The sequence below is a fragment of the Rhincodon typus genome, chromosome 1 (assembly GCF_021869965.1).
Source record: "Rhincodon typus isolate 14 chromosome 1, sRhiTyp1.1, whole genome shotgun sequence".
NCBI lineage: Eukaryota > Metazoa > Chordata > Chondrichthyes > Orectolobiformes > Rhincodontidae > Rhincodon > Rhincodon typus.
The window spans coordinates 124,538,162-124,565,553 of NC_063332.1; the positions used below are offsets into that span (position 1 = coordinate 124,538,162).

A 27,392-nucleotide genomic window follows, 5' to 3' on the forward strand; every position below is an offset into this window, starting at 1 on the left:
TTCCTCTCAAATTTTCCATTCCTGGGAACATCTTCTCAGATCTCCTCTGTGTTCAATCTCATGCAATATCAATCTTTATATAACATGGTGACTAGATCCGTATGCAATAATTTAGCTGCTCCTTTACACTACTGAGTATCCATCACTAACGTTGTCTATTGCCTTTTCCGATCTTCCAAAAATGCAGTAACTTGCAATCGAAATCCATTTACTAATTTTCTGCCAAGCCCACGAGTTCATTAATATTTATCTACAGTTCACAGCTTTTATATTCACTGTCAATTTTCATACATATCTTAATCATGCCCCTAATATTAAGTCAAAATCTTGGATTATACCGTGAAGGGCAAGTGACCCAGCATTGCATTTATCAGAAACCATTGGAAACAGCCTTCCAGTCAAATGAATATATTGATTGTTACCCTTTGATTAATACCAATTTGAGCCAATTTTGGATTGAACTTGCCATTTGGATCCCCGGGCTATTACTTTTCTGACCAATCTGTCATGGAAGATCTTGTCAGAATCTGTATAGGTTGTGTAAAATATTTTACCCTCTTTGACATCTTCTAAAAAAATGCAATCAATTTGGTCCAATCCATTAAGAAATTCATAGTTATGGGAAAATGGCAGGAAAGTGGATGTGAAGAATGTTGGATTAACCATGATACTATAGAATGGCGGATCAGGCTTGAGTGGCCGAATAGTTTACTCATGTTGTTATTTCTTATGTCATGGGATATCTTACATTCACATTTACAGGGGGTTGTGAGTGAGGTTTAGATGCACTAAGGCTGAAATGTTAAGAGATATTAAATATTAGCATTGTCCTCACCACTCATAATGTCCTTTCTGATGTTGGATGGTCATCTATATCATGACAGTGACCATTTTGTAGTAAACCATATAATGACAATCATAAAGATGATACTTGAAATGTTTGCAATGTGTTATGGCATATGGTATCCTGAGCTTCATTAATTGGGACATAGAGTGAAAGAGCAAGGAGGTGATGTTGAGTTTGTGTTAGGAACAATGTAAAACTTTGCTTAATTTATATTTTGTATTTCTTGTTTTAAGAAGGGGAGACATGATTTAAGTTTCATTTATACAGTTGCTTTTTTTTGTGGGCTTTCTTCTGGGTGAGGTCTGGAAGCCTTTTTGTAGATGTCCATTTTTAATGAGATTTTATAACCCTTGAAGTGAAGAGATGGGAGTTTTGTGCACTCAAAGATGAGATGTTGCCTAGCAACAGAGGTCCAGGGTGACACAGACAGGAAAAGTTCAGATATCAGTCAGTGTGTGGGTGTGGCAGAAAGTGGAAGCAAAGGAATTAAATTTTTTGTTGTGGGAAATCCTGCAGTACTCCTGATAACTGAGTTTAGGCAACTCACATGAATGCTTTGAAGTTGAACTGTTAACGAGTTTAGTTTGTAGTTTGTTTTAGGGGTCTTGTGGAGAGATACCAACTGAAGAAAAGCATCTAGAGACTGTGCAGGAATTTACCAGAAGGAAACTGCTTGCAGCTATGATAACCTAAGCAAGAAGCCTTAGCGTGGAGAGAATGCTAAATCTTGCTTGGGATTTGATGTTTGTGTGGATATTAGAGTCATAGAGATTTACAGCATGGAAACAGATCCTTCGGTCCAACATGTCTATGCTGACCAGATATCCTAAATAAATCTAGACCCATTTGCCAGCATTTGGCCCAAATCCCTCTAACCCCTTCCTATTCATATACCCGTCCAGATGCCTTTAAATGTTGTAATCGTACCAGCCTCCACCACTTCTTCTGGCAGCTCATTCCATACGTATATCATCCTCTATGTGAAAAAGTTGCCCTTAGGCCCCTTTTAAATCTTTCCCCTCTCACCTTAAATCTATGCCCTCTAGTTTTGGACTCCCCCACCCCAGGGAAAATACCTTGTCTATTTACCCTGTCCATGCCCCTCATGATTTTATAAACCTCTGTAAGGTCACCCCTCAGCCTCTGATGCTCCAGGGATGCTCCTCAGCCTCTCCCTTTAACTCAACCCCTTCAACACTCACAACATCCTTGTAAACCTTTTCTGAATCCTTTCAAGTTTCACAACATCCTTCCTATAGGGACACCAGAGTTGTACGCAGTATACATTTTAAAATGCCACTTAACTGCTCCCTTGCTGTGAGCTCCCACACAGGTTTCTCCAAGGTCAGCTGTGAATGGTGCTGTTTGTTTAGTTTTCTTAGAATGAACTCCGACATCCAGAGATACTTACAACCAGACAGCAAAGGTAGCAGGTGTGCAGGTTCCTGCTGGGTCAGACAGCTGTGCAGGTTTCTTTCTCCGTTTGAATCACTGCCCATGTGGTCACTGCCTTTGTCTGTCTTCCTTGTTTTTAAAGTGCCGTTGTTTTGATCTTTTTTCAAAGTCCCAAAACAATGCAACAGCTTATAAAACAATAATTAGTGCTCCTCGGATTTGAGGAAGTCAGCTCCAACACTGAAAATACCTCAAAAAAAAGAGCAGCTCTTTGCAGCCATAATTTTTTCCTGTCCTCCCTCTTGGATTAGGCTGGAATAAAAGAAGTAGAGTGAGTTTGAATCCTTTTGCTAGTGTTTGTACTGAAATCTTTCAAACACTTTTGTTTACTGTAACAGAGTTCTTTCTTCTTGTTTTTAAACAAATTATTGTTTGTGCTCGCAGATTCTGGAGTGTGTTCAGTAACAAACATACACTGTTAAAAAACCCATCAAAATGAGGGTTCATCAAACGAGCTCTCACTTTCACTTGTCCACTATTAACAACAGCTGGGATCATTACTATTATTTAAGAGACTAATTCAGCCTCAGCTGAAATGTTGTGTCCAGTTCTCCCACCAATGTGAAGGCAGTGGAGACAGTGCAGAAGAGTTTTAGGAGAAGATTCCAAGTGTAAGAGAGAGATCTGAAATTGTATTTTTTTTAAACTATTTATCATGTTCGACTTTTTTTAAAAGAAGGGAATCGTGCTGGATTTTAAAAAGGCTGCCATTACTGCCAGTTTGCATGGTGTTTTTCTTGGAGGGATTCTCACTGAGATCCAGTGAGATTTCTCGCCATATGCATTTACCGAATGCATTTCATTAACTACCAACCCCACCATGTGGTGTCAGTCATATCTGATTCCATCCCCGTCTTACCACGCACCATTCCCAGAACAACTTGCCACTCAGTCAAAAGACAGGTATCCCTGGTGCCTGTGTCATCCTTGTGTTCCACTGTACCCCAGGCCAAGTGTTGGCAATCTGGCATTGTCCCTCACTGACAAAGTAATGGTGCAACAGCCACAAAGCAACATTATCCATGGCTCATTGGTGACAATCACTCACACGTCTAACCCCATTCTCTTCCCCCCAGTGGCTGTTTAACCACCAGGCTACACAGTTAACTCGTCCTTTGATACAATCTGTCTGAAGACCCTCTGAGTCCCAATCTGCCTTTGACCAACATTTGAGATAAGCATATTTACTTGGCCTGCATTACAAACATGTAGCTGAAGTTTGCAAACTAGTGTTTCATGTCTTTGCCTCTTCAACATCCCAGCATCTAACAGATGCTTTCGCCATCAAAATGACACTAACTCCATCCAACACTGGTTGTTATCCCAGCCATTTACCAGTTGTATTGTGCATTTAGAGAATGGTAGGCAACGGTAAAGGACATAGCTTCGGTGGACTCCATTAGTGCCTGGCTCCACCTGGTGGCAAAATACCAACCACACCCCCCTCCCACCCCTCCAAAGAGACAATCCCCTCTTACATCTTACACACACATGCCCCACAACATGCAGACCCACCACTCTGAACTTCGCCTGTCCTCTCTGCCACATGAACCCTGACAATACACATTAATGATGTCCATTCTGCTCCTCACGCTCCCCCTGTGGAGGCCATGTTGGTGGTCACTGCCAATAACATCCCCCTCCTGTAGCCTACATGTCACCCTGAGCCCCGCCATCCCCACACCCCCTCACCTACCTCAGGTACTGATCAACATGGAAGCTCTTTGCAGCCAGTAATGAGCTGATGTTGGCAGATACCTGCTCTATTTTCTCAACATCCAGCTTGTTTGTGCATTTGATATGAATGGAAGCTAAATATTTACAAGTTGAGCTGGACCCTCAACAAGGTGGTAAAGGAACCTTGGATGACAAGACATGTCGAACACCTAGTCAAGAGAAAGAAGGAAGCTTACTTAAGATTGAGGAAGCAAGGATCGGACAGGGATCTAGAGGTCTGCAGGGTAGCCACGAAGGAACTGAAGAATGAACTAAGGAGAGCTAGAAGGAGGTATGAGAAAACCTTGGTGGGTAGGATCAAGGAAAACTGCAAGGCTTTCTATACTTACTTGAGGAACAAGAGGATGGCCGGAGTGAGGGTAGGGCCAATCAGCGATAGTGGAGGGAATTTGTGCGCGGAGTCAGAGGAGGTAGGAGAGGTCCTTAATGGATAGTTTGCTTCAGTATTCACCAGTGAGAGGGATCTTGACATTTGTGTGGACAACATGAAACAGGCAGATATGCTGGAAGAGGTTGATGTTAGGAAGGAGGATGTGCTGGAAATTTTGAAAAACATGAGGATAGATAAGTCCTCTGGGCCTGATGGGATATACCCAAGCTTACTACGGGAAGCGAGGGAAGAAATTGCTGCACCTTTAGCAATGGTCCTTGGGTCCTCACTGTCCACTGGAGTAGTATCAGATGATTGGAGGGTGGCAAATGTCATTCCTTGTTCAATAAAGGGAATAAGGATAATCCTGGAAATTACAGACTGGAGTTTTGCTTCTATGGTGGGCAAATTATTGGAGAAAATTCTGAGAAATACTATTTATGATTATTTGGAAAAGCACAGTTTGATTAGAAATAGTCAGCATGGCTTTGTGAGGGGCAGGTCATGCCTCACAAGTCTTATTGAATTCTTTGAGGATGTGACAAAACACATCGATGAAGGTAGAGCAGTGGATGTGGTGTATATGGATTTTAGCAAGGCTTTGATAAGGTTCCCCATGGTAAGCTCATTCAGAAAGAAAGGAGGCATGGGATTCAAGGAAATTTGGCTGGGTGGATACAAAACTGGCTATCCAATAGAAGACAGAGGATGGTAGTAGATGGAAAGTATTCAGCCTGGAGCTTGGTGACCAGTGGTGTTACACAGGGATCTGTTCTGGGACCTCTGCTCTTTGTGATCTTTATAAATGACTTGGATGAGGAAGTGGAAGGGTGGGTTAGTAAGTTTGCCGATGACATGAAGGCTGGTGGAGTTGTGGGCAGCGTGGAGGGCTGTTGTAGGTTGCAATGGGACATTGACAGAATGCAGAACTGGGCAAAGAAGTGGCAGATGGAATTGAACCCAGACAAGTATGAAGTGATTCATTTTGGAAGGTTGAATTTGAATGCAGAATACAGGGTTAATGGCAGGATTCTCGGCAGTGTGGAGGAACAGAGGGATCTTGGTGTCCATGCCCATAGATCCCTCAAAGTTGTTACCCAAGTTGATAGGGTTGTAAAGAAGGCGTATGGTGTGTTGGCTTTCATTGGCAGGGGAATTGAGTTTAAGAGCCGTGAGGTTATGCTGCAGCTCTATAAAACCCTGGTTAGACCACACTTGGAATATTGTGTTCAGTTCTGGTTGCCTCATTATAGGATGGATATGGAAGCTTTAGAGAGGATGCAGAGGAGATTTACCAGGATGCTTCCTGGAATGGAGGGCAGGTCTTATGAGGAAAGGTTGAGGGAGCTAGGCTTTTCTCGTTGGAATGAAGAAGGATGAGAGGTGACTTGATAGAGGTTTACAAGATGATGAGAGGCATAGATAGAGTGGATAGTCAGAAACTTTTTCCCAGGGCGGAAATGACTATTATGAGGGGGCATAATTTTAAGATGATTGGAGAAGGTATGGGGAAGATGTCAGAGGTAGGTTCTTCACACAGAGAGTGGTGGGTGTGTGGAATGCGCTGCCAGCAGTGGTAGTGGGGTCAGATACTTTAGACACTTTTAAGTAACTCTCGGATAGGCACATGGAGGATAGTGAAATGTAGGGTACGCAGAGTAGGATAATAGTAGTATAATAATAGATCTTAGTAGGATAATAGGTCGGCACAACATCATGGGCTGAAAGGCCTGTACTGTGCTTTACTGTTCTATGTTCCATGTATCACAGCCAAAGTTAACAATCTCATCATACTTATTAGTTTGTTGAAGTTGCAGGAAGTCTGTACAGATTCTTGTGGTTATTAACAATACAAGCAATTGATGCAGACTAAATAAAAACCGAAAGAACTGCGGATGCTGTAAATCAGGAACAGAAACAAAGTTGCTGGAAAAGCTCAGCAGGTCTGGCAGCATCTGTGAAGGAGAAAACAGAGTTAACATTTCAGGTCCTGTGACCCTTCCACAAAATACAGTTAACGTTTCGGGTCCAGTGACCCTTTCTCAGAACTGAGGAAGGGTCACCAGACCCGAAACGTTAACTCTGTTTTCTCCTTCACAGATGCTGCCAGACCTGCTGAGCTTTTCCAGCAACTTTGTTGTTGATGATGCAGACTAAAGCTTGCTTTAATAATCCATTTGCATCACTAACACAGTATAGCAATGTCTGTACTCCTGTTATCATCACTCAGTCCTTGATGCCTGTAGGTCTACTGCTGAAATGGGGCCTTCTTGACAACTTGTTGAATCCCACCTCTCATAAGATATTCATTTTATTGATTGCACTGACTAGTGCATATAGAGGTTAAAAATGCATTTGCACCAGGACTGCTGTTCAGAGTATGAGTGGCATTGGTGACTAATATCCGTATTATTAGAATGAACCATTTTGCCACTTAAGAAAAAAATTCCACATTGTACGCTTAGGTGTATCTTTCTTTGAGAGCAGAAGGAAGCAGCCCTCTGGAGCAGACGGTGGCAGGAGTGTGCAACCTGTACAGCGACTAGCAATGTTTTCAAATGAATGGACATGGAAAACCCATAACCAATTGCCAAAATAAGTCTCCAAAAACTTCACCCACCTATACTTGACACTTGCTGTTTAATTATTGCTGGAAATGGCCTGTTTCTGGCTTGTACAGTTGTGGTTGATGGGTGGTGGGAGGGCATGAACCTGCAGTAGTCAAGTGGGCAGAATCAAAAATAACACCAGGGAAGAAAATGGTGTTTTTTTGAAAGTCATTTGTTCCAGGCTGCTTCAAGTAGGGGTTTCAGTTTGCCAGGAATAAAGTCCAAGAATTGGAACAGACATCACATGAGCAGTAAATTGGCAGAACTAGAAAGCACTTCATTTTAGCTCTGCCTTTGAGTGCAAATAGGGCCATGAAAGCACAATTAATCAATCATGGATTCCACTCTCTGTCAATTAGGGGAAGAAACCAGTCAATAATCCTGTACAGTTGGAAGCCTGGCAATCTCCTTACTTTTCTCGACAACCTTTGTAACATATCTAGTTCTATTTAAGGAAGAAGCAACCAACAGGAAATTCAGCAAAATGCACTGAATTTTCCTACACCAGTTGCATATAAATTTGAGTATCATAAAAACAGTTAGGTAAACGACTTAACAAGGTGCAGAGCTGGATGAACACAGCAGGCCAAGCAGCATCAGAGGAGCAGGAAGGCTGACGTTTCGGGCCTAGACTCTTCTTCAGAAATTTCTGACATTCAGAATGCTGCTTGGCCTGCTGTGTTCATCCAGCTTTGCACCTTGTTATCTCAGATTCTCCAGCATCTGCAGTTCCTGCTATCTCTAGTTAAACGACTTGTTTATTTTAATATTTCAACTTTTCCTGCCAAGAATGGGAACAAAGTTCAGCACTGTTTCATATTTTGCCTAATTCAGACGTGTTTCAAACTGAATTCTCTGTTAGGACGAATAGCTATTCAACATAGAGGAGGCAATGGCTGAGTGGTATTATTGCTAGATTGTTAATCTAGAGACCTAGGTACTTTTCTGGAGAGTTGGGTTCGAAGCCCGCCAAGGCAGATGGTGGAATTTGAATTCAGTAAATATCTGGGTGAGTATATTATCCATTGACGATTGTTGGGGGGAAAGGAAATTACCAAACTTACCTGGCCAACATGTGACTCCAGACCCATGGCAATGTGGTTGACTCTTAATTGCCCTGGGCAATTAGAGTTGGACAATAAATGTTGCTGTAGCCAGCAATGCCCCCAGTGAATTAAAAATAACACTTCGAAAGAATTTCAAGAAGTAGTCAGCAAGTCAAAACATGCTGATTTATGCAAAACACTAAAGCAAAGACTAGGATGGCACATTGCATGCATCCCCAGTGTGCATCACAAACGTGTTGAGATAGGTATTGAAAAACGGGTGTGCAACTTGTGTATGGGATGGCTGTTGCTAAAATTTTTATCATGCTTAATTGGGCCTTTCAAAGTACATGGCTCCATTTTACGTGCAACCCAGGTCATTCCGAAAGGGCTCTTATTTACTCCCGTTAATTGATAGCAGAAGTTATGTCAAAGCCTTGCAATAAAATGAAGAGTAAATGTTCAGCATCTGGGATTTGTAAAGAACATCAGGATATTGTCAGCCCATGGTCGTTTTTTTAAATTCTTTATCTCATAAATGTGGTGTCTGGCTATAAAAGAAAATCCAGGAACAAGGAAACGCCACTTGGCTGAAGTTCATCATTGTATTTTAAAGTGACAAAAGGTTTTGATTGACTAGATACAGCTAAACTATTTCCTCTTGTGGCAGAATCTAGATCCAGCAGGCACAATTTTAACAATAATTAAGTCATCCAGGAAGTACTGTTTTATGTGGAGAATATGTAGAGGCTCAGCGCAGGTTGGAATTAAATCGCAAGTTTGTAAACTATCTGGTTCAGCCTGAGATTGTTACCAGGAAGGGGAATGGATTTTGTGGCAAGAGTACAAAGTTTATGTTTGAAGATAAAGAGTTCAATCTTTCATGAAATTTGCTGGACAAGCAACTACTTCTTCCATTATAAGATCCAGATGAATTTGAAATACTACTCGCGGTTTTGCCTGACTAGCAGATGTTGAGGGCAGTTTAAAATTGAAAATGTCGTGAATTCATCAGCTCTGGTTCTATTTCTGTCTTACTGTGAACTTGCCTAACCCTTAGCCTATTGCAGGGTGTGTGTGTAAGGTGTAGATTCTGAAACAATTAATGCTAAGCAGTGCATTAAGCTTCGTCCAATATGATCATTTCGTAAGGACCTGGAAAACAGGAACATTGCAAAGCCAGAATTAAGGCGATAAAGGAGCAATTTAGAACTTTAAGCAGACAGTGTAGGAGAAGCAGCAAATTGGGAGAGTATTGAAGCCAGGGGACAAGCAGAAGATTCTTAATTGAAACTGTGGTAAAAGTGGATAAATATTGTTAAGGCTATGGGCAAAAGTATTTATTTGGTGGAGCCATTTAAAGAGAACAGGAATCTTCATTAAAACTGTAATCCAATGGGGATTATTAGCAGTTGTTATGGGCAGTGTAAATCGTTTGGGAAAGTTGCTCAGTGAACGAGATTCAGCTTTAAAACTACAAGCAGGGAATTATATTTGGTAAAGATGTTAAGAGGATAGGAATTATTTACTAGGTCACAAAACGTAGGACTCCTCCGCTTTAGCCACAAGAGGTTGGAGTGCTCCATTTTGATGGCAAAGCATGAAAAACCCTCCACCATAATACTATAGGAAAACAGCACGGCTTGCAGAATTAAGAGCCAATAAAACGAGGAAAATAAAACAGCATTCATGTAGTTCAGAATTGAACATCTTTTAAAGTAAAAAGTGTGAGTAATTACAGTCGGAATACAAAGCTGTGGAAATAATATTGCCAGGAAGATATCATTTCAGGGATGAAATACAGAATACAGAATTGGACATTTTGGAATAAAACGCTCTGAAGATACAGAATTGCTTCCAAGGTAGATGTAAATCAGAAGCTGTTCAAGTAAATACTGTATAAGTGAAGGGACAAATACTTCCAATTAAGTTCTAAAAACTTTTGACAATTATGTTAATCTTAGGACAAATGAAAGTCGCAAAAAAACAAGATTTAACAGAAGAGTTCATCATCCAGGGGAATACACTGATAGTTTCATTAATTACCTAGAGTAGAGTCATAGAGTCATACAGCACAGAAACATACCCCTCGGTCCCACCAGTCCATGTCAAACATAATCCCAAACTAAACTAATCCCACCTGCCTGCTCCTGGCCCATATCCCTTCAAACCTTTCCTCTTCATATATCCATCCAAATATCTTATAAACATTGTCATTGTCCCTGCATCCATCACTTCATCAGGAAGTTCATTCCACATGCAAACCACTCTCTGTACAAAAAAATTGCCTCATGTCTTTTTTAAATCTCTCTCCTCTCACCTTAAAAATGTGTCCCCTAGTCTTGAAATTTCCCATCTTCGGGAAAAGACAGCTACCATCAACTATATCGAAACCTCTAATTATTTTATAAACTTCTATAAAGTCACCTCTCAACCTCTTTCACTCAGGTGAAAAAGGTCCCAGCCTATCCAGCCTTTCTTTATAATTCAAACCTTCCATACTCAGCAACATCCTGGTAAATCTCTTTTGAACCCTCTCCAGCTTGATAATAGAACTGGTCACAGTATTCCAGAACAGGCCTCACCAGTGTCGTGTACAACCTCAACATAATGTCCCAACTCCTATATTCAAAGGACTGAGCAGTGAAGGCAAGCGTGCCAAAGGCCTATGTGTGACGCACACTTTAAAGAATTATGTACCTGCACCCCTAGGTCCCTCTGTTCTACAACACCGCCCATGGCTCTACCATTCATTGTATAAACTCTACCCTTGTTTGTTGTAACGAAATGCAGTACCTCACATTTATCCAGATTGCTGCCATTTTTCAGTCCATTGACCCATTTGGTCAAGATCCCTTTGTAATCTTGGAAAACCTTCTTCACTGTCTACAATGCCACCAATTTTGGTGTCATCCACAAACTTAATAACCGTGCCTTCTATGTTCTTATCCAAATCATTTAGATAATTGACAAATACAAGAGGACCCAGAACCAGTCCCTGTGGAACACCACTGATAACAGGCCTCCAGTCCAAAAAGCAACTATCCACCATTACGCTGTGTCTCCTGCCATTAAGCCAATTATGTATCCAATTGGCAAGCTCACCCTGAATCCCATGTGACCTAACTTTACTAATTAGTCAACCATGCGGAACCTTGTCAAAGGCTTTACTAAAATCCAAATAAACAATGTCTACTGCTCTGCAATCATCAACCTTTTTGGTAATTCCCTCAAAAAAACTCAATCAAGTTTGTGAGACATGATTTTCCTCACACAAAATCATTGCTGACAATCTGTAATCAATTCTTGCCTCTCTAAATGTCCATAAATACTATCTTTTATAATCACCTCCAACAATTTACTCACAACTAAAGTCAGACTCACAGGTTTATAGTTCCCTAGTTTCTCCTTAAACCTTTCTTAAACAAAGGTACGGCATTAGCTACCCTCCAGTCTGCAGGCACCTCACCCTTATAAATGATGCAAATATTTCAGAAATGTGATTATGAAGCATTGCAATCAGAATTTGTAACAGTCAGAATTGCTGTTGGATAATTGCTATTGATCAGTGAGGCAGAAAGAACCACAGAGAATTTCCAAGAGGTGAAGGATGGTCTCATCACAGGAAGCACCAGAATCTATTCAGTTCAGAGAGAATGATGAGCATTAATGAAGATTCATCATACAACAATGAGGGTTTGAAGAAGTATCTAAAAGTCATTTATGAATAATGGTCTTTGAGAAGTTGGCCTGATCACTAGATTGAGGTAGCAGTAGAAGTTACAGAAGTGAAAGTGAGGAGTTCATGTTAAGGATAGAGGATGAGGTTGCAAACTCAACTCCATACAGATGGCCCAGAGGCCTTCCGCTTCTTCCTGTCCTGCAGGCCCGACCAGTCCCCCTCCACTGACACCCTCATCCGCTTAGCCGAACTCGTCCTCACCCTCAACAACTTCTCTTTCAATTCCTCCCACTTCCTACAGACAAAGGGGGTGGCCATGGGTACCCGCATGGGCCCAAGCTATGCCTGCCTCTTTGTAGGTTACGTGGAACAATCCCTCTTCTGTACCTACACTGACCCTAAACCCCACCTCTTCCTCCGTTACATTGATGACTGTATCGGCGCCGCCTCATGCTCCCACGAGGAGCTTGAACAGTTCATCCACTTCACCAACACCTTCCACCCCAACCTTAAGTTCACCTGGACCATCTCTAATACCTCTCTCTCCTTCCTGGACCTCTCTGTCTCCATCTCCGGCAACCACCTGGAAACCGATATCCATTTCAAGCCCACCGACTCCCACAGCTACCTAGAATACACCTCCTCCCACCCACCTTCCTGCAAAAATGCCATCCCCTATTCCCAATTCCTTCGCCTCTGCCGCATTTGCACCCAGGATGAGGCATTCCACTCCCGTATATCTCAGATGTCCTCATTTTTCAAGGACCGCAACTTCCCCCCCTCAGTGGTCGAGAACGCTCTCGACCGTGTCTCCCGCATTTCCCGCAACTCATCCCTCACACCCCGTCCCCGCAATAACAACCAAAACAGAATCCCCCTCGTCCTCACGTACCACCCCACCAATCTCCGCATCATCTTCCGACACTTCCACCATCTGCAATCCGACCCCACCACCAAAGACATTTTTCCCTCCCCACCCTTATCTGCTTTCCGGAGGGACCACTCTCCCTGTGACTCCCTTGTCCGCTCCACACTCCCCTCCAGCCCCACCTCACCTGGCACTTTTCCCTGCAACCGCAGGAAGTGCTACACCTGCCCCTACACCTCCCCCCTCACCCCCATCCCAGGCCCCAAGAAGACTTTCCACATCAAGCAGATGTTCACCTGCACATCTGCTGATGTGGTATACTGCATCCGCTGTTCCCGTTGTGGCCTCCTCTACATCGGGGAAACCAAGCGGAGGCTTGGGGACCGCTTTGCAGAACACCTATGCTTGGTTCGCACTAAACAACTGCACCTCCCAGTCGCGAACCATTTCAACTCCCCCTCCCATTCCGCAGACGACATGTCCATCCTGGGCCTCCTGCAATGCCACAACGAGGCTACCCGAAGGTTGCAGGAACAGCAACTCATATTCCGCTTGGGAACCCTGCAGCCCAATGGTATCAATGTGGACTTCACAAGCTTCAAAATCTCCCCTCCCCCTACCGCATCCCAAAACCAGCCCAGCTCATCCCTGCCTCCCTAACCTGTCCTTCCTCCCACCTATCCCCTGCTCCCGCCACAAGCCCCACCCCCATCTCCTACCTACTAACCTCATCCTGCCCCCTTGACCTGTCCATCCTCCCTGGACTGACCTATCTCCTCCCTACCTCCCCACTTATACTCACCTTTACTGGCTCCATCCCTGCCTCTTTGACCGGTCTGTCTCCTCTCCACCTATCTTCTCCTCTATCCATCTTCTATCCGCCTCCCTCTCTCTCCCTATTTATTTCAGAACCCCCTTCCCCTCCCCCATTTCTGATGAAGGGTCTGGACCCGAAACGTCAGCCTTCCTGCTCCTCTGATGCTGCTTGGCCTGCTGTGTTCATCCACCTCTACACGTTGTTATCTCTGGAACTGGATACTACATGTTTGACTGTAAGAGGTTAAGTAGACCGTATAACCATGATAACAATGATTAGTAGGTTGAGATGAGTGAAGCACATCCTCTTAGTTCCATTTTGTTATTTTGAAATCATTGTCTTTTTTGACGTATTGTGATTTAGAGAAAGTATGTATGTAATGTAGAGATCAAGGGTAGAAGTGGCATAAGATTTTTGAGTAAATCGTTGAATATTGCAGTCACACCCAGATTGTGGAGGACTTCAGACCCAAAATCTTACGGTGAATTATGACTTCAATCTAGAATCGCCTAAACACACTGGAATGGTGCAGTGTGGTTTACCCAACTACTCATGTTGGCTTATGTAACATGAACTCATTACAGACTTAATTTTGCATAAGTTACATAATGTCTGTGTGCTTTGCTTTTTATGGTAATGAAACAATTTAGAAGAAGCAGGCTAACACACATAAGCTTTTTCTTTCCTGGTGTGGCAGTCTAATTGAGCACTACGTTATGGTCTGAGCGGCATCTTGTAATGTGTCAATATAATCTCAAATGTTACAGTCTGCTTTCACACATCAATGTCCCATTTTATTTTCAATTAATTCCATTGCCTGGAGATTGAATGTGATGACTCCCATGTCCTTTTCTAAGTACTACAATGTACACACATGCTCACAGACAGACACACATGCTTCCAAACGTGTTTGTATGTACTGCCTTATCACAAATAGCAAATGAGACAACAGAACAATTGCCTTACACCTCATACTAGTTCAAGTTGGAATACAAAACATACTGACTTGTCCAAAATATTAAAACATAGGAGCAGGAGCAGGCTATTCATTTCCTGTGTCTGCCCTACTGTTTTCAATCATGGTTGATTATCTACCTCAATTGTAGAGCGAAAAGGAATCCTTCATTCAGTCCACAAGCACGAACCTGAGCTTGTGCTGTCCTGGCATTTTAATTCTGCACCTGGAACTCACACTGACATCTCTGACCTCACCTAATACAGCGTTCCAATACAAGTCAAAGAATGACACCTCATCTTTCAATTAGACATTTTACAGTCAACCAAATTCAACATTGAGATCAACAATTTCAAATTGAAATCTTTGCTTCCTCAGTTTGTTTTTCTGCATGTGTTGGTCTTCTTGTTCTCATTTTCATTTTGGATGCGATTATAATAGCAATGTTTAAGAGGCATTTTGACAGATTTATTAATAGGCAGGCAATAAAGGGATACAGACTGCATAGAGGCAAAAGATTTTTAGTTTAGAAAGGAGTCATGTGCAGGTGCAGTCTTGGTGGGCCGAAGGATCTATTCCTGTGCTGTACTATTGTTTGTTCTCTGACAGCAACTGTTCACTATTAGACCTTTTCTGGACCCATATTTTGTTGTTTTATCTGTCCATTACCATTTCCTTCGGCTCAACTCCACCAACCTTTATGTTACTCAATGTCTTCCATCTTCTGCCCTATCACATACTTTTTGTTCTTTTGCTACCCAACTGCATTTCACCAACATGAAAGCTATTACATTCTTAAACTTTCCTGCTTTTGATGAGAGGTCATAATCTAAAATGTTTCTGTGAGCAGATGCTGGCAGAATAATGAGTATTTTCAGCATTTTTTAGTTACATTCGAGTATATAAACGTAGCAACACGAGCACATTAATCCATATGCAACAGATGATTAAAATACTTGCACTGCATAATGAGTATAAAAGAGAGATTCTTTATTCCATTAGCAATGAATATTTGTAGATATTAATGGAAAATAGTGACAAAACTGAGTCATATATCTGAAGGAAATAAAGAATAGTATTGATAAAGAGCAGCTGGATGGAAGGAGAAGATTGTGGATCTGACTAAGCCAGTGGACACTCTTTAAGAAAAATATCAGATTACTTTGGGAGGAAGGAATTGAGTAGGATGGAGCACAGATGTATGCAACATCAAGAGGCACGCACAGTCTATGCCTCCTACTGGTTCATGTCAGGCTGTCCTGGAAAATAGTGCTGGTAATTAAGAAAAAATATCATTGTGAGAGAGAAACGATTCCTAGAACTTCAGTCCACCCACAACATTCTATTGTAGGTTTCCAAGCCATCTTTTCCTCTGTTTAATCTTGACTTAGGGACTGTGTATCATGATAAGGATTGAAGTAAGTGATGTAGAGATGGGAAGAACGTTACACAGTAAAAGAAATAACTGCTAACTGATTTAACAAATGCTTAGCAACAGCTGCTAGTCACTCTGACAAATTAAAATGCGTACAGTGTTTGCAAACTTCTGTCTAATAGTATTCTTCAGTTTTGAAAAGATGTGTAAGACTCAAATGGTCTTGCCAAATCTGTGCAAAAGCAGTTTTACATGGAACAGCGGTTTAAATCCAAGCTGCTAATCAAAATGGTTTTCCTTCTTTCTTGCTCTGCAATTGTCATCATGACAGATTAAAAAAAAGGAAAATCCAAAGCTGTTTCAGCTGTCCGGGCAATAACCAGGTGTGCTTGGAATTATGGCCAACAGTCCTTTTCTTCCTCCAGCATTTGTTAACCCTTTCAAATGCTTAAAAACTCCCAAAATCTGTCTGCCTTCTCCTTCTGAAATCATGTTATTTATTCATTAGTACCTCTTCTGGTTGCAGGTGCTAGGTGAAATCGAGTACCTTGCCCAAGCCATTTTAATATGAAAGCCAAGACAAAGGCCTGTTTGACCATGTGGGTATCAGAGCTGAACCCAATCATGCCCTGTTTTCAAGAGTCACTTTACAACGATCAGGAGCCTTGGCTGATTGTACGCTCTTTTATTTAGACCAACTGAAATCAATTATAGCCTCCACAGCTAAAATCAGATGAAAGGCTCTTGTGGTGCAGTGTTGTCATCCCTACCCCTGAACTAAGAGGCCTGGTTTCACATCCCACCTGCTCCAGCCGTGTGTAATAACATCCCTGAACAGATTGATAAGAAAAATAGACTAAAATCAGCTGAGGGCAGTTGTGGAACAGTGGTCATGTTTCTACCTCTGAGCCTAGAGGGCTTGGTTCATGTCCCACCTGCTCCATATTTGCATAACAACATTTCTGAACAGGTTGATTTTAAAAAAAACTAAAATCAGCTGACAAAGCACAGAGGAGGGACCAAACCTAGTATTATTCTGGTCTGCATGGCTCAGTTCTATAATGAAGTTAGTGGAAAGCAGGATAGGACAGAGTCTATTATGGGTGGCTTATTTGTTACTGCACTTTTTTACTACACCCTGCCAAATTTGTAAGTTCCTTTCAAGGTTTATACTTTACTGAGTCATGTAAGGATTTTGCTCCTTAGTATATAGAGGCACACTTATAGTCTGCTGAGCCTGTTTGAACCTTTAACATGATGATAAGAGCTTTTCAATTTTTCTCAAACTTCTCCCAGTTTGGCAATTGTCATTCCACAAATGCTATGCACTATTTGAGAAACAGTTTCTAAAAAAAGCTTTGGGATGTAAAACCGGCACTTAAGTGAACATAATAGATGCTTTCCCCTGTGAAAAAGTAGAAGTAAACTGGTTAGGCTACTGTGTTGCACAACACAGGTTTCTTCTTTGTATGACATGCATCTTGAAACTGTTGGACAAGATGATCCAGAATGTGACAAGATGCATCTTAATCCATTGTATCCCTTGAATGGTATAAACACATTATTAATTCTGTTTTTAGATGCCACCCACATGCTGTTACAGTAATGATTTAACTTTGACTCTCTTAATCCTCCCATTTCATATTACTAAAATAAATCTGCATGAAAAGAACTTTATCACATGGTAAAATCTCTTTATCAATTTTGTTTACAGGCAGGTCTGTAGTGGCATCATTGCAACTGTCATTATGGCTTTGCCAACTGCATCTACTGCTGTTAAAAATGATTCTTGAACAAACTAAATCTCGATAATGGGCTCCCTGAATGGTTCTGCACATTAATCCAATAAAGGGCCCGAGCTTAACAGACTGGCACAGTGGCTCAGTGGTTAGCACTACTGCTTCACAGTGCCAGGGACCTGGGTTCAAATCCGACCGTGGGTGACTGTCTGTATGGAGTTTGCGCATTAAGGGGGCCCTCTTGTGGTGCAGTGTTAGTATCCCTACTCCTGTCTGGACAGCTGGGGTTCAAGTCCTACCTGCTCCAGAGTTGTGTAATAAGATCTCTTTGATTAGAAAAGTGGGGTAAATTAAAAAAATTAACAGACCATCAAGTGTCTGATGCTGGCTGGTTTACTATAATTAGTTCAGTGTTGTGATTTACATGTTAGTGGGGGATAGCTTACATTCCTTACGCAAATTTGCTGTCCAGCTACCTTGTTTGAAATGCACATGCATGGATGTCAAGTTGTGGATAATTGGGGTCCCATGTATGCAAGTTCCCTGCAGTCAATCAGCTTGTCCATTGTAAAGTTGAAATACAAAGACTTAAATTTTGCATTATTTTCATTTACTGTGCAGTGCACTCACTTTGCATTTCAAATGTGCTTTGCAGGTGATCCTGATTCTCACTAAGCTCTTCCATTCAGATATGGGGAAGGTTCTGGAAAGTTCTTTGTGGAGGTGAGTCACTTTTTGTTTATGTAGAAATGCCTGCAAAAATAAACGTGTGCCGATTTCCAAATGAGGAGGATTTCAGTACAGGAATGACAATGAGAACAGATGGGTGGGAGTATAGCTCAGAATTCATTATTTGCTAGCTTCAATATTAAAGATGTGCATTTCTATATTTTTATTGGAACATATCCTACAAGGGATTATAGGATTTGAATCTACTGATAAGTAATAACAATTTTGCTCATTGTGCATAGGACTATCCAAAACAAAAATTCTATTAGATTACCCTCTCAACTTGTAAACCAGCTATCAGGTTACTTGAGAAGTCTTATTCATCTCTGTCAGTGATTGTTGACAGTCCTCTGTGGAAACCGACTCCTGCTTTCATTCCTTCTTGGTTTGTGACTGGATTTCCATAAAACAGTCAGACACAGGAATGAGCACTTCATCGTTCAGCAATGTTGATACATGACTCCCAGACACTTCAATTATATGTTCCCTTTACATAACCAAATTTCTGCCAGTGGCAAAATTCTGACTGTGACAAAACCAAAATATCTGCATTTATATAGTGTCCTTTATGACTAAAGGATAGCCCAAAGTTCCTAACTGCTATTGAGGTATTCTTTAAAACATTGTCATTTTATAATTTAATAAAAATGACTGCCAACTTGTATATATTAAAACCTTTCAAACATAAAAATGCTGTAATGGCTGAATGTATTTCTTGATGATTAAGGGACAAATTTTGATTTGGGGGACTCCCTACTTTCTTTTAGATAATGCTTAATATCTTTTATGTCAGCCTGAAAAAGTAGACAGGGTCTCGTTTGAAAAGTACCACCTCCTACAGTCCCGGGAAGAGGACTTAAAACCACAACGTTGTTACCAACTGCAAGGGTGCTACAACTGGATCACAGTTAACACCAATTTGCATTATGAACCACATAATGCAACTTCTACTAGTCAGATGGGCAAACACTTGCAAGCTAGGTTTTCGTAGGCTACTTTCAATTGAATCTACCAGAAATGGTGCATTTAAAAACACGCTGCATGTTACACATAACTCTGGTCCAGTCATACTGGGGCTTGACCGCAGGGGATTTTAGCCTGTGGAATCATCACCACATTATTTGCAGCCAAACTGGCAAAGTCATCAAATGAGCATTTTTGTGAAGTGTGAATCTCGCATTTGGGTTTGCTGCTGTCAGATCTGATGCTTGGCATAGGCTGCACCAATTTAGTGAAATGGGAACCACTGCAATTAATTACAATCAGTAATTCACACCCAGGAGTATTGAAATTTAAGAAAGAACCAATTTGTTATTTTGTAGAGTGTTATGTGCACTATAGTGCATTAGACTGCAGGCATTTTAAAATAACAGTACAGGTAATCTGACCCTAATGTGTATTGGCTCATATGATTTGATCGGTAGTAGAAGAGCAAGCTTTTTATTTGCAATAATTTGTCTTTTGTGCCACCACCAAACCATCATGAGTTCAAATGAAACAAAAAGTTTCTTTAACCATCTCTGCATTATTGGGTATAACTGCAAGCAAAGGTTGAGAAGAAATTTTTCTGAGGGTGGGCCTTTGCTGACATTAGAGGAAGGTCCTTACGAGGCAGCAACTAAAAACCACTTTGCAGGCCTCACTTTACAGGTAGAGAGTTCAGTCATAGCCAGAACTAAATTATAAGACAGCGCTGTCAGGAGAAACTGTTCTTAAATCACCTTGTTCATATTATAGCATTACCATTACAGTCAGGACAGTCTGCTCCTGGCAGTTGTATCTTTTCTACTGGTTGGGAGAAAAAAAAACACATTGTCCAGTGAGTGGAAAATTCAGTTCATGGGTCTGCACTGGAAAAGTGCCTCTCAGCCTGCCCCATGGCTGTAGACAGAATTGTTGCCTCTTCAGACCAAGCATTGTATCTCATCTCAGGGGTCCATGTCAGACTTTCTGGAATGAGCAATGCTACCTTCTTTACTTCTTAGCAGTACTACTAGATTGGGACTGTCATTGTCAGACATGCTGCAGCATAGTTACACATCCGTAGGACTTAACACATGAACACTTTTGCACTTTGCCATTGTAAATAGCTCGGAAATGCGTTGCCAGGCTGGGAAAACAAACGAGGCCATTCTGCTGCTTCTGAAACATGGAAAGAGATGGTTTTCACTGGAACCCATGACCACGTAACATGAAAATGGTTAATGATTTGATTGATTTGAAACTATCCATACCCCAGTCCCAGTTTTCAATTGCTTTGAAGAATGAAGAGGAAGAGTGGGTATGGTGCCCCATGGGCAGCCAATCTCAGTGCACACTTGTGCCCGGCTGATGCCCATAGAATCCTACAGCACACAAGGAGGCCAATCAACCATTGTTGACTGTGCTGGTGCTCTGAAAGAATTATTCAATACATCCCAATCTTCAGCACTTCTCCCATAGCTGTCCAAACATTTCCTTTTCAAGTCTTTATCTCGTTCTCCTTTGAAAACTTCTATTGAATCTGTTTCTGCCCTGATAGGCAGTGCATTTCAAATGACAACTTGCTGAAAGTTTTGCTCCGTGTTTGTATCCTGAGATGTCTATATATGGCACAATCCATAACGTGACCACGTCAGTAGGACACAGGGGTGTCCATTTATGCATATTTTAGCTTTGTTTTAATAACTTGATGATAAACTTTGTGGGAAGTACTATGCCATTGGAGTACATTCAGGAAGAGTTATTGTTTAGAAACACATTTATGTAATATAGGCACAATCAGATTGTATGCTCGTTATGTGTAGCAGCATAGAATCACAAAACCCATAACCAAAAGATCATAAAATGTAAGAGTGGAAGCAGGCCATTCATCCCAACAAGTCCACTCACTATTCAATGAGATCATACTCAATGATAATCCCCAATTCCACTCTCCAGCTTTATCCCCATAACACTTATTCTCCTTAATGATTAGAATTCTGTGTTATTCAGCCCATATACCTGTGTAAAGTCAGGAGGGATGTGGAAGTGGCAGCTGTTCCTTTAAACAATTTAATCCACATTCAGAATTACCCTTAATTCTTGAAAGCGAACATGGGGGTAAATTTTCAATTTTGCTGCCTAACAGTTTAGTAGTCGACCACATAAAGCAGAACCCACCCCATTTTTATTCTAAGCCTTGAAGTGGAAAATATATCTAACTGTCTATACAGAGTAATAATTAGCTGACAGCAAATTGAAGAAGAGAACACACTTGGAGGCAATTTTGCAGTGCAGCTGCTATGTGCTGTCTTGAATCCATTTCCGAATGTAATAGTTCTGTGAATGTGAATGTAGTGTTAAATCTCCCAGTAAGAATTGTTTAGAATATGGCTTGGGAGAAATCCACTGGCCTCATAGCATGGTACAGATTGATTTGCCACTTGAAGGCTTTAATTTTAAGCAAACAAATGTCCAAGTTATTACATTTCACATCACTGGTTCAGGATAGCGACACTAGTGAAGTGGGTGAGGTTGGGGAATGGAGAAAAGTTTAATCTAGCACAGTTAGTCAGATCAGAGCTTCAATTAGGTGCTTGTCTTGATGTTGACTGAAGCCTTTTAAAATCCAAGCAAAGGACTGTCTCTGCATCATAAGACAGGGAAAAAACGTAAATTAAACAATTCTGTTTTTTTAAAACAGTGCCATTTTGGTGCAGGGTTAGTAATTCAGAATGTATTGCTAAATACTGGAGTCAAAATTGGATAAATGGGAGACCCTCGCAAAGGTGTGAAGAAGAGAACAAAACTGTAGAACTTCTTTTTGATTTCCATTTGTAATGTTGTGCATTGTACTATGTCATAGGGTACCTGTGGACTTTAGACTTAGACAATGTAAACTTCTCTTAATAATAAAACTCTTCCCAATTAATGTGCCTTTTCTTTCTTTGTCAGACAAACAATTTTCAGTTATTCCTGGAAATAAAAGTTGGTTATGAGATGAATAATGTTCTCGTAGGTTAAACTCACTTTCTGCTACAGAGGCTGCTGATGGATGTGCTGCAGATGAAATTACCCACTTGCTGTTGGAGACAGCCAAGCCTTCCTGAAATTGTACTTGCTGTCTCAGAACAATTTGCCAGGAATAACAAATGGAAACAGCTTGCGATAGTGATACTTAATTCTGCCATTTTCAATCTGGCTGTGGGACAGCTGTCTGACTTCGGGGAAGACACCCAGCTTTCATCGCTAAGTTGCTTTTGCTCTATCTGGGCGTGCACCAAGTTCAAACATGAGCAGCTGCATTAAAACCTCATTTATGGCTGATATATTGGTAAATCTTGTGTTTGCATAGTTTTCCTGTTGTGAACCTCCCACTCAGAAAATGGTACTAGATTAGCAGCTTGGATGTGCAGATCTCAGAATGGGAAATTTAGCAAAATTTACAGCTCTGGAACAAACCGTTCTGCCCAATTTTTCTGAATTGGACTGGACTCAAGACATGAACTCTGTTTTTCTCTCTCTACAGATGCACCAGACTTGCTTAGTTTCTCCAGCATTCTCTGTGTTTGTTTTCCCAATTGTTATGTGTTTATGTGTATTCTCCAAGTGAGTCTCCTTCCACCCTATTTTGTTCAACTCTACTAGCAAAACCTATTTATTTCTCCTTTGTCCAGCTTCTACTAAAAATGCATATATGCGATGAATCTGGGAATTTAAAGGCTGGCACCAGGAAGATAATATTACCTTTAAAGTTGCTGAACTGTTATAAAAATCCAATTATTTTGTTATTATTCATGAAAGAAAGAAACCTGCTGTTTATCCTTTTATTCCTACATCAGATGTAGTTATCACTGACCAGGACAGCATTTGCTACCCGTTGTTAATTGCCTTTGAGAATGTGGTTGTAAGTTGCCTTCTTTAATCACTGCAGTCCATCATGTGTTTATTGAGAGTGCCGTTGGAAGGGGTTCCAGGATGTTAACTTCGTCACAGTGAGGAAGGAGCTGTAGAAGGAGCAAGGTGAGATGCATCATGTAGATGGTACACTTTGCTACCCTGTACCATACAAGGTAAAGTGAGTGAATGTTGAAGATAGGGACATCAATAAAATGGGCTGTGATGGTGTTGAGCTTCGAGTGTTGTTGCAGCTACACTCATCCAACCAAGTGGAAAGTATTCCATCACACTCCTGACTATGGACCTAGTACTGGAAAGTGGGACTAGTGTAGATTTACAGTAGTTTTTGTCAGTGCAAACTCAATTGGCCGGAGAGCCTTTTTGTACTCCAAGATTATATCTTGGACACGTGTAAGGATTTGGGATCAGAAGGATAAGTTACTCAACACAAAACGTCTGGTCTCTGACCTGTCCTTATAGCCACAATATTTATGTGGCTGATCCAGTGAAGTCAGTTGCAACCAAGAGGATGTCAATATTGGGAGATTCAGTGATGGAAGTACCATTGACTATCAAGAGACTAGGTTCTCTCTTGTTGGGGATGGTCATTGTCTGGCATTACGGGGAATGGGGATTCCTAGCCATTTATCAGTGTAAGCCTGAATATTTTTGCGGTCTTGTTGCATATGCAGTTGACTTCAGTTTCTGATGAGTTATGAATTATACTTGTTATATCATGAACCTCACAAAAAAGTAGGCCATAAAATAAGAGCCCACAATGTTGGAGGTAGTATATTGGCATGGATAGAGATTTGGCTGATGGGCAGGAAACAGCAATTGGGGATAAGATTCTTTATCAGGTTGGTGACCAGTGGAGTTCCACAGGAATCAATGCTGGGACTGCAACTGTTTGCCATATAGGTTCATGACTTGGAAGAAGGAAGTGAAAGTACTGCAGCCAAATTTGCAGACAGTGCAAAAAATAGGTGGAAAGAGAGGTTGCAAAAGGAATGCAAACAGTTTACAGAGAGATATTGTTAGGTTAAGTAGGTGGGCAAAAAGTTTGGAATATAATGTGGGAAAATGTGAAGTTGTTCAATTTGTAAGGGAGAACCAAAGAATCATATTATTAAATGTAGAGAAACTGCAGAAAGCTGCAGCACAAAGAAAGTGATGGAGGTAGGTACTCCTGCAATATTTAAGAAGCATCTGGATGAGTACTTCAAATGCTGGGGCACAATAGACTATGGACCAAGTTCAGGCAAATGAGATTAATGTAGTTTGGTATTTGTTGGTCGGCACAGACGGTGGGCTGGAGGGCCAATTTCTATGCTGTATGATTCAATGACAAAGGGACTTGGGGTTACTTGTACATGAAATACAGAAAGCTAGCACGCAAGTGCCGCAGGTAATCAGGAAGGATAATGGAATGTTTGCCCTTACTTCAAGGGGATTGTAGAATAAGAATAGGGAGCAACTGTACAAGGTGCTGATGAGGCCACATCTGGAGTTACTGTGAGCAGTTTTGGTGCCCTTATTTAAGGAAAGATATTATTTCATTGGAGATAGTTCAGATAAGGTTAACTAGGATGATTCCTGGTATGGAAAGATTGTCTAATGAGCAAAGGTTAAAAAGGTTGGGACTACTTATTAGAGTACAGGAGAATGAGAGGTGTTCTCATTGAGACATATAGAATTCTTAAGGGGCTTTACAGGGTAAACACAGAGAGGATGTTTCCCCTCCTGGGAGAGTTTAGGACCAGATGGCATCATCTCAGAATAAAGGGGTGCCAATTGAAGAATAAGATGAGGAGGAATTTCTTTCTGAGGCTTGAGTCTTTGGAACTCCTTTTCAAAGAGAGCTGTGGGGGCAGAGCCTTTGTGTATATATAAGGCTGAGATTCTTAGATTCTTGATTGGTAGGGGAATGAAGGGTGAAGGGTAGGAATGTGGATGTGGAGAGTGTTGGATTAGCCATCATCCTATTGAATGGCAGAGCAGGTTCACGGGGATGAACAGCCTCCTCCTGTTCCTATTTCTTATGGAACTAAACATTGTGCAAACATTAACAGACATCCCCATTTCTGATCTTATTAAAGAGGGAAGATCACTGGGGAAGTGATTTGATGGTTGAAACTAGGACACGACCCAGAGGAGCTCCAGAAGTGATTGATATTCTGGGGCTGAGATGATTGATCTCCAACAACCACAAACTTTTCCTTTGTGCCAGGTGTGGCTCTAACCAGTAGAGAGTTTCTGCCCTGATTCCCATTGACTTCAATTTTACTAAGGCTTTTCCATGCCAGATTTAGCCAATTGCTGTTTTTTACATCAAGAGCAGTCAATCTCACATGACTATAGTAATTCAATTCTTTTACCCATTTTTGGATCGAGGCTTTAATGAGTTCTGAAGTCAAGTGGTCCTGCCGAAACTAAACTGAGCAGGTTAAACAAGCAGGTTATTGGTGAGTAAGTGCTGCTTGATATCATTGCTGAAGAAACCTTCCATTACTTTGTTAAAGATTAAGAGTAGATTTATGACTGTTAATTGTTTGATTGGATTTGTCCTGGTTGTAAACCTGTTAACGACTTGAAGGAAGGAAGCGAATGTAATGTAGCCAAATTTGCCGATGACACAAAAATAGGTGAAAAAGCAGGTTGCAAAAGGATTACAGTTTATAGAGAGATATTGATAGGTTAAGTAGAGTTGTAAAAAGTTGGCAAATGGAGTATAATGTGAGAAAATTTGAAGTTGTTCATTTTGAAAGAGAGAGCAAGATAACAGAATATTATTTAAATAGAGAAGAAATATCAGAAGTTGCAACACAAAAGGGCTTACGGGTATTTGTACATGAAACAGAGAAAGTTAGCACACAGGTGCAGCAGATAATCAGGAAGGTTAATGGAATGCTGGCCCTTATTTCAAGTGGGTTGAACTTCAGAGTGGGAAAGACTTAGTGCAACTGTAAATGGTACTGGTGAGACCACATCTGGAGTATTGTGAGCAGTTTTGGTCCCTTGTTTAAGGAAAGATATCATTCCATTGGAAGCAGTTTAGAAAAGGTTAACTGGGATGCTGCCTGGTATGGAGAGATAGTCTTCTGAGTAAAGGCTAAACTGTTAGGAACTTTACTCACAGGAGTTTAGAAGAGTGAAGGCTGATCTCATTGAAACATAGGATTCTTAAGATTCTTGACAGGATAAATACTGAGGGCATGTTTCTCCTCATGGGAGAGTTTAGGGACAGAGGGTACAGCCTCAGAACAAAGCGGTGTCAATTGAAAACTGAGATGAGGAGGAATTTCTTCTCCAGTTGACAGTTTTTGGAACTCATTTTCACAGAGAGCTGTGGGGCAGAGTCCTTGTGCATTTTTAAGGCTGAGATAGATTCTAGGCCTCTGGGGAAGCAAAAGTTATGGGGAAAGGGCAGGAAAGTGAATTTGAGAAGCGTCAGGTCAGCCATGATCCTATTGAATGGTGGACCAGGCTCAAGGGACTGAACAGCCTTCTCCTGTTTCTATTTCTTATTGTTTTAGGGCATACCTAAGCAATTTTCCATGTTATTGGGTAGGTGTTAATGTTATTGCCGTACTGGCAAGTTTAGATAGAGGCATGGTTAGTTCCTGAATAAATATCTTCAGTACTGCGACCATAATGTTGTTAGAATACAGCAACCAGTCCTCTCAGCTCTTTCTTGCTACTGTGACAATACTATGGCTTTAAGAGATGTATTTTTATCCATTTTTTAATGAAGAGAAGTTGAGATAGAGGTGACGAGTGGTCTGTTCCAAGCTAATAAACAGCTTGTGAGGTCTTGGGTTTTGTTTTAAACGTTAGAACAATAGAAGCAACATGAAGGGGTTGGGTCAAGCTCCCATGGAGTTAAGATCTTAGTTTAACTTGCAGTAGCTGTTGGGGTTTGGAAGCTGCTATATATCTCACCCTGCTACAGCAAAAAGCTTGAGTTCTCTCTGTTTGTCACTCTCTCTCTCTCTCTCTCTGTCTCTCTTTTTCTCTCTCTCTCTCTCTGTCTGTCTCTCTCTCCCTATCTTTCTCTCTCTCTGTTTGTCTCTCTCTATCTGTCTGTCTGTCTCTGTGTATGTCTGTCTCTCTCTCTGAGTTATCTCTTGATGTTCTTTCCTCATGGAGTGGAGAATTGCATGTGAGACAAGATTAGAACAGTTGCTGTCTAGTAGTTAAATAATCTATTATTTTGTTAAGTTTTCCAATAGCGTTAAGTTATTCAAATTCTTCTTTCTTTTGTTTGTATTCTAACTATAGTGTAAGAATAAAGTGTGTTTTG

General features: G+C 41.2%; 1 protein-coding gene across 1 annotated transcript in view; it reads left to right on the forward strand.

The window, feature by feature from the left end:
- Window positions 1-27,392, forward strand: part of LOC125485058 — a 180,762-nt gene that overhangs the window by 79,228 nt on the left and 74,142 nt on the right. Inside the window, exon 2 of the mRNA XM_048606093.1 lies at window positions 18,156-18,223. Coding sequence (XP_048462050.1) covers window positions 18,156-18,223 — 68 coding nt within the window. The remainder of the gene's footprint in view (window positions 1-18,155; window positions 18,224-27,392) is intronic.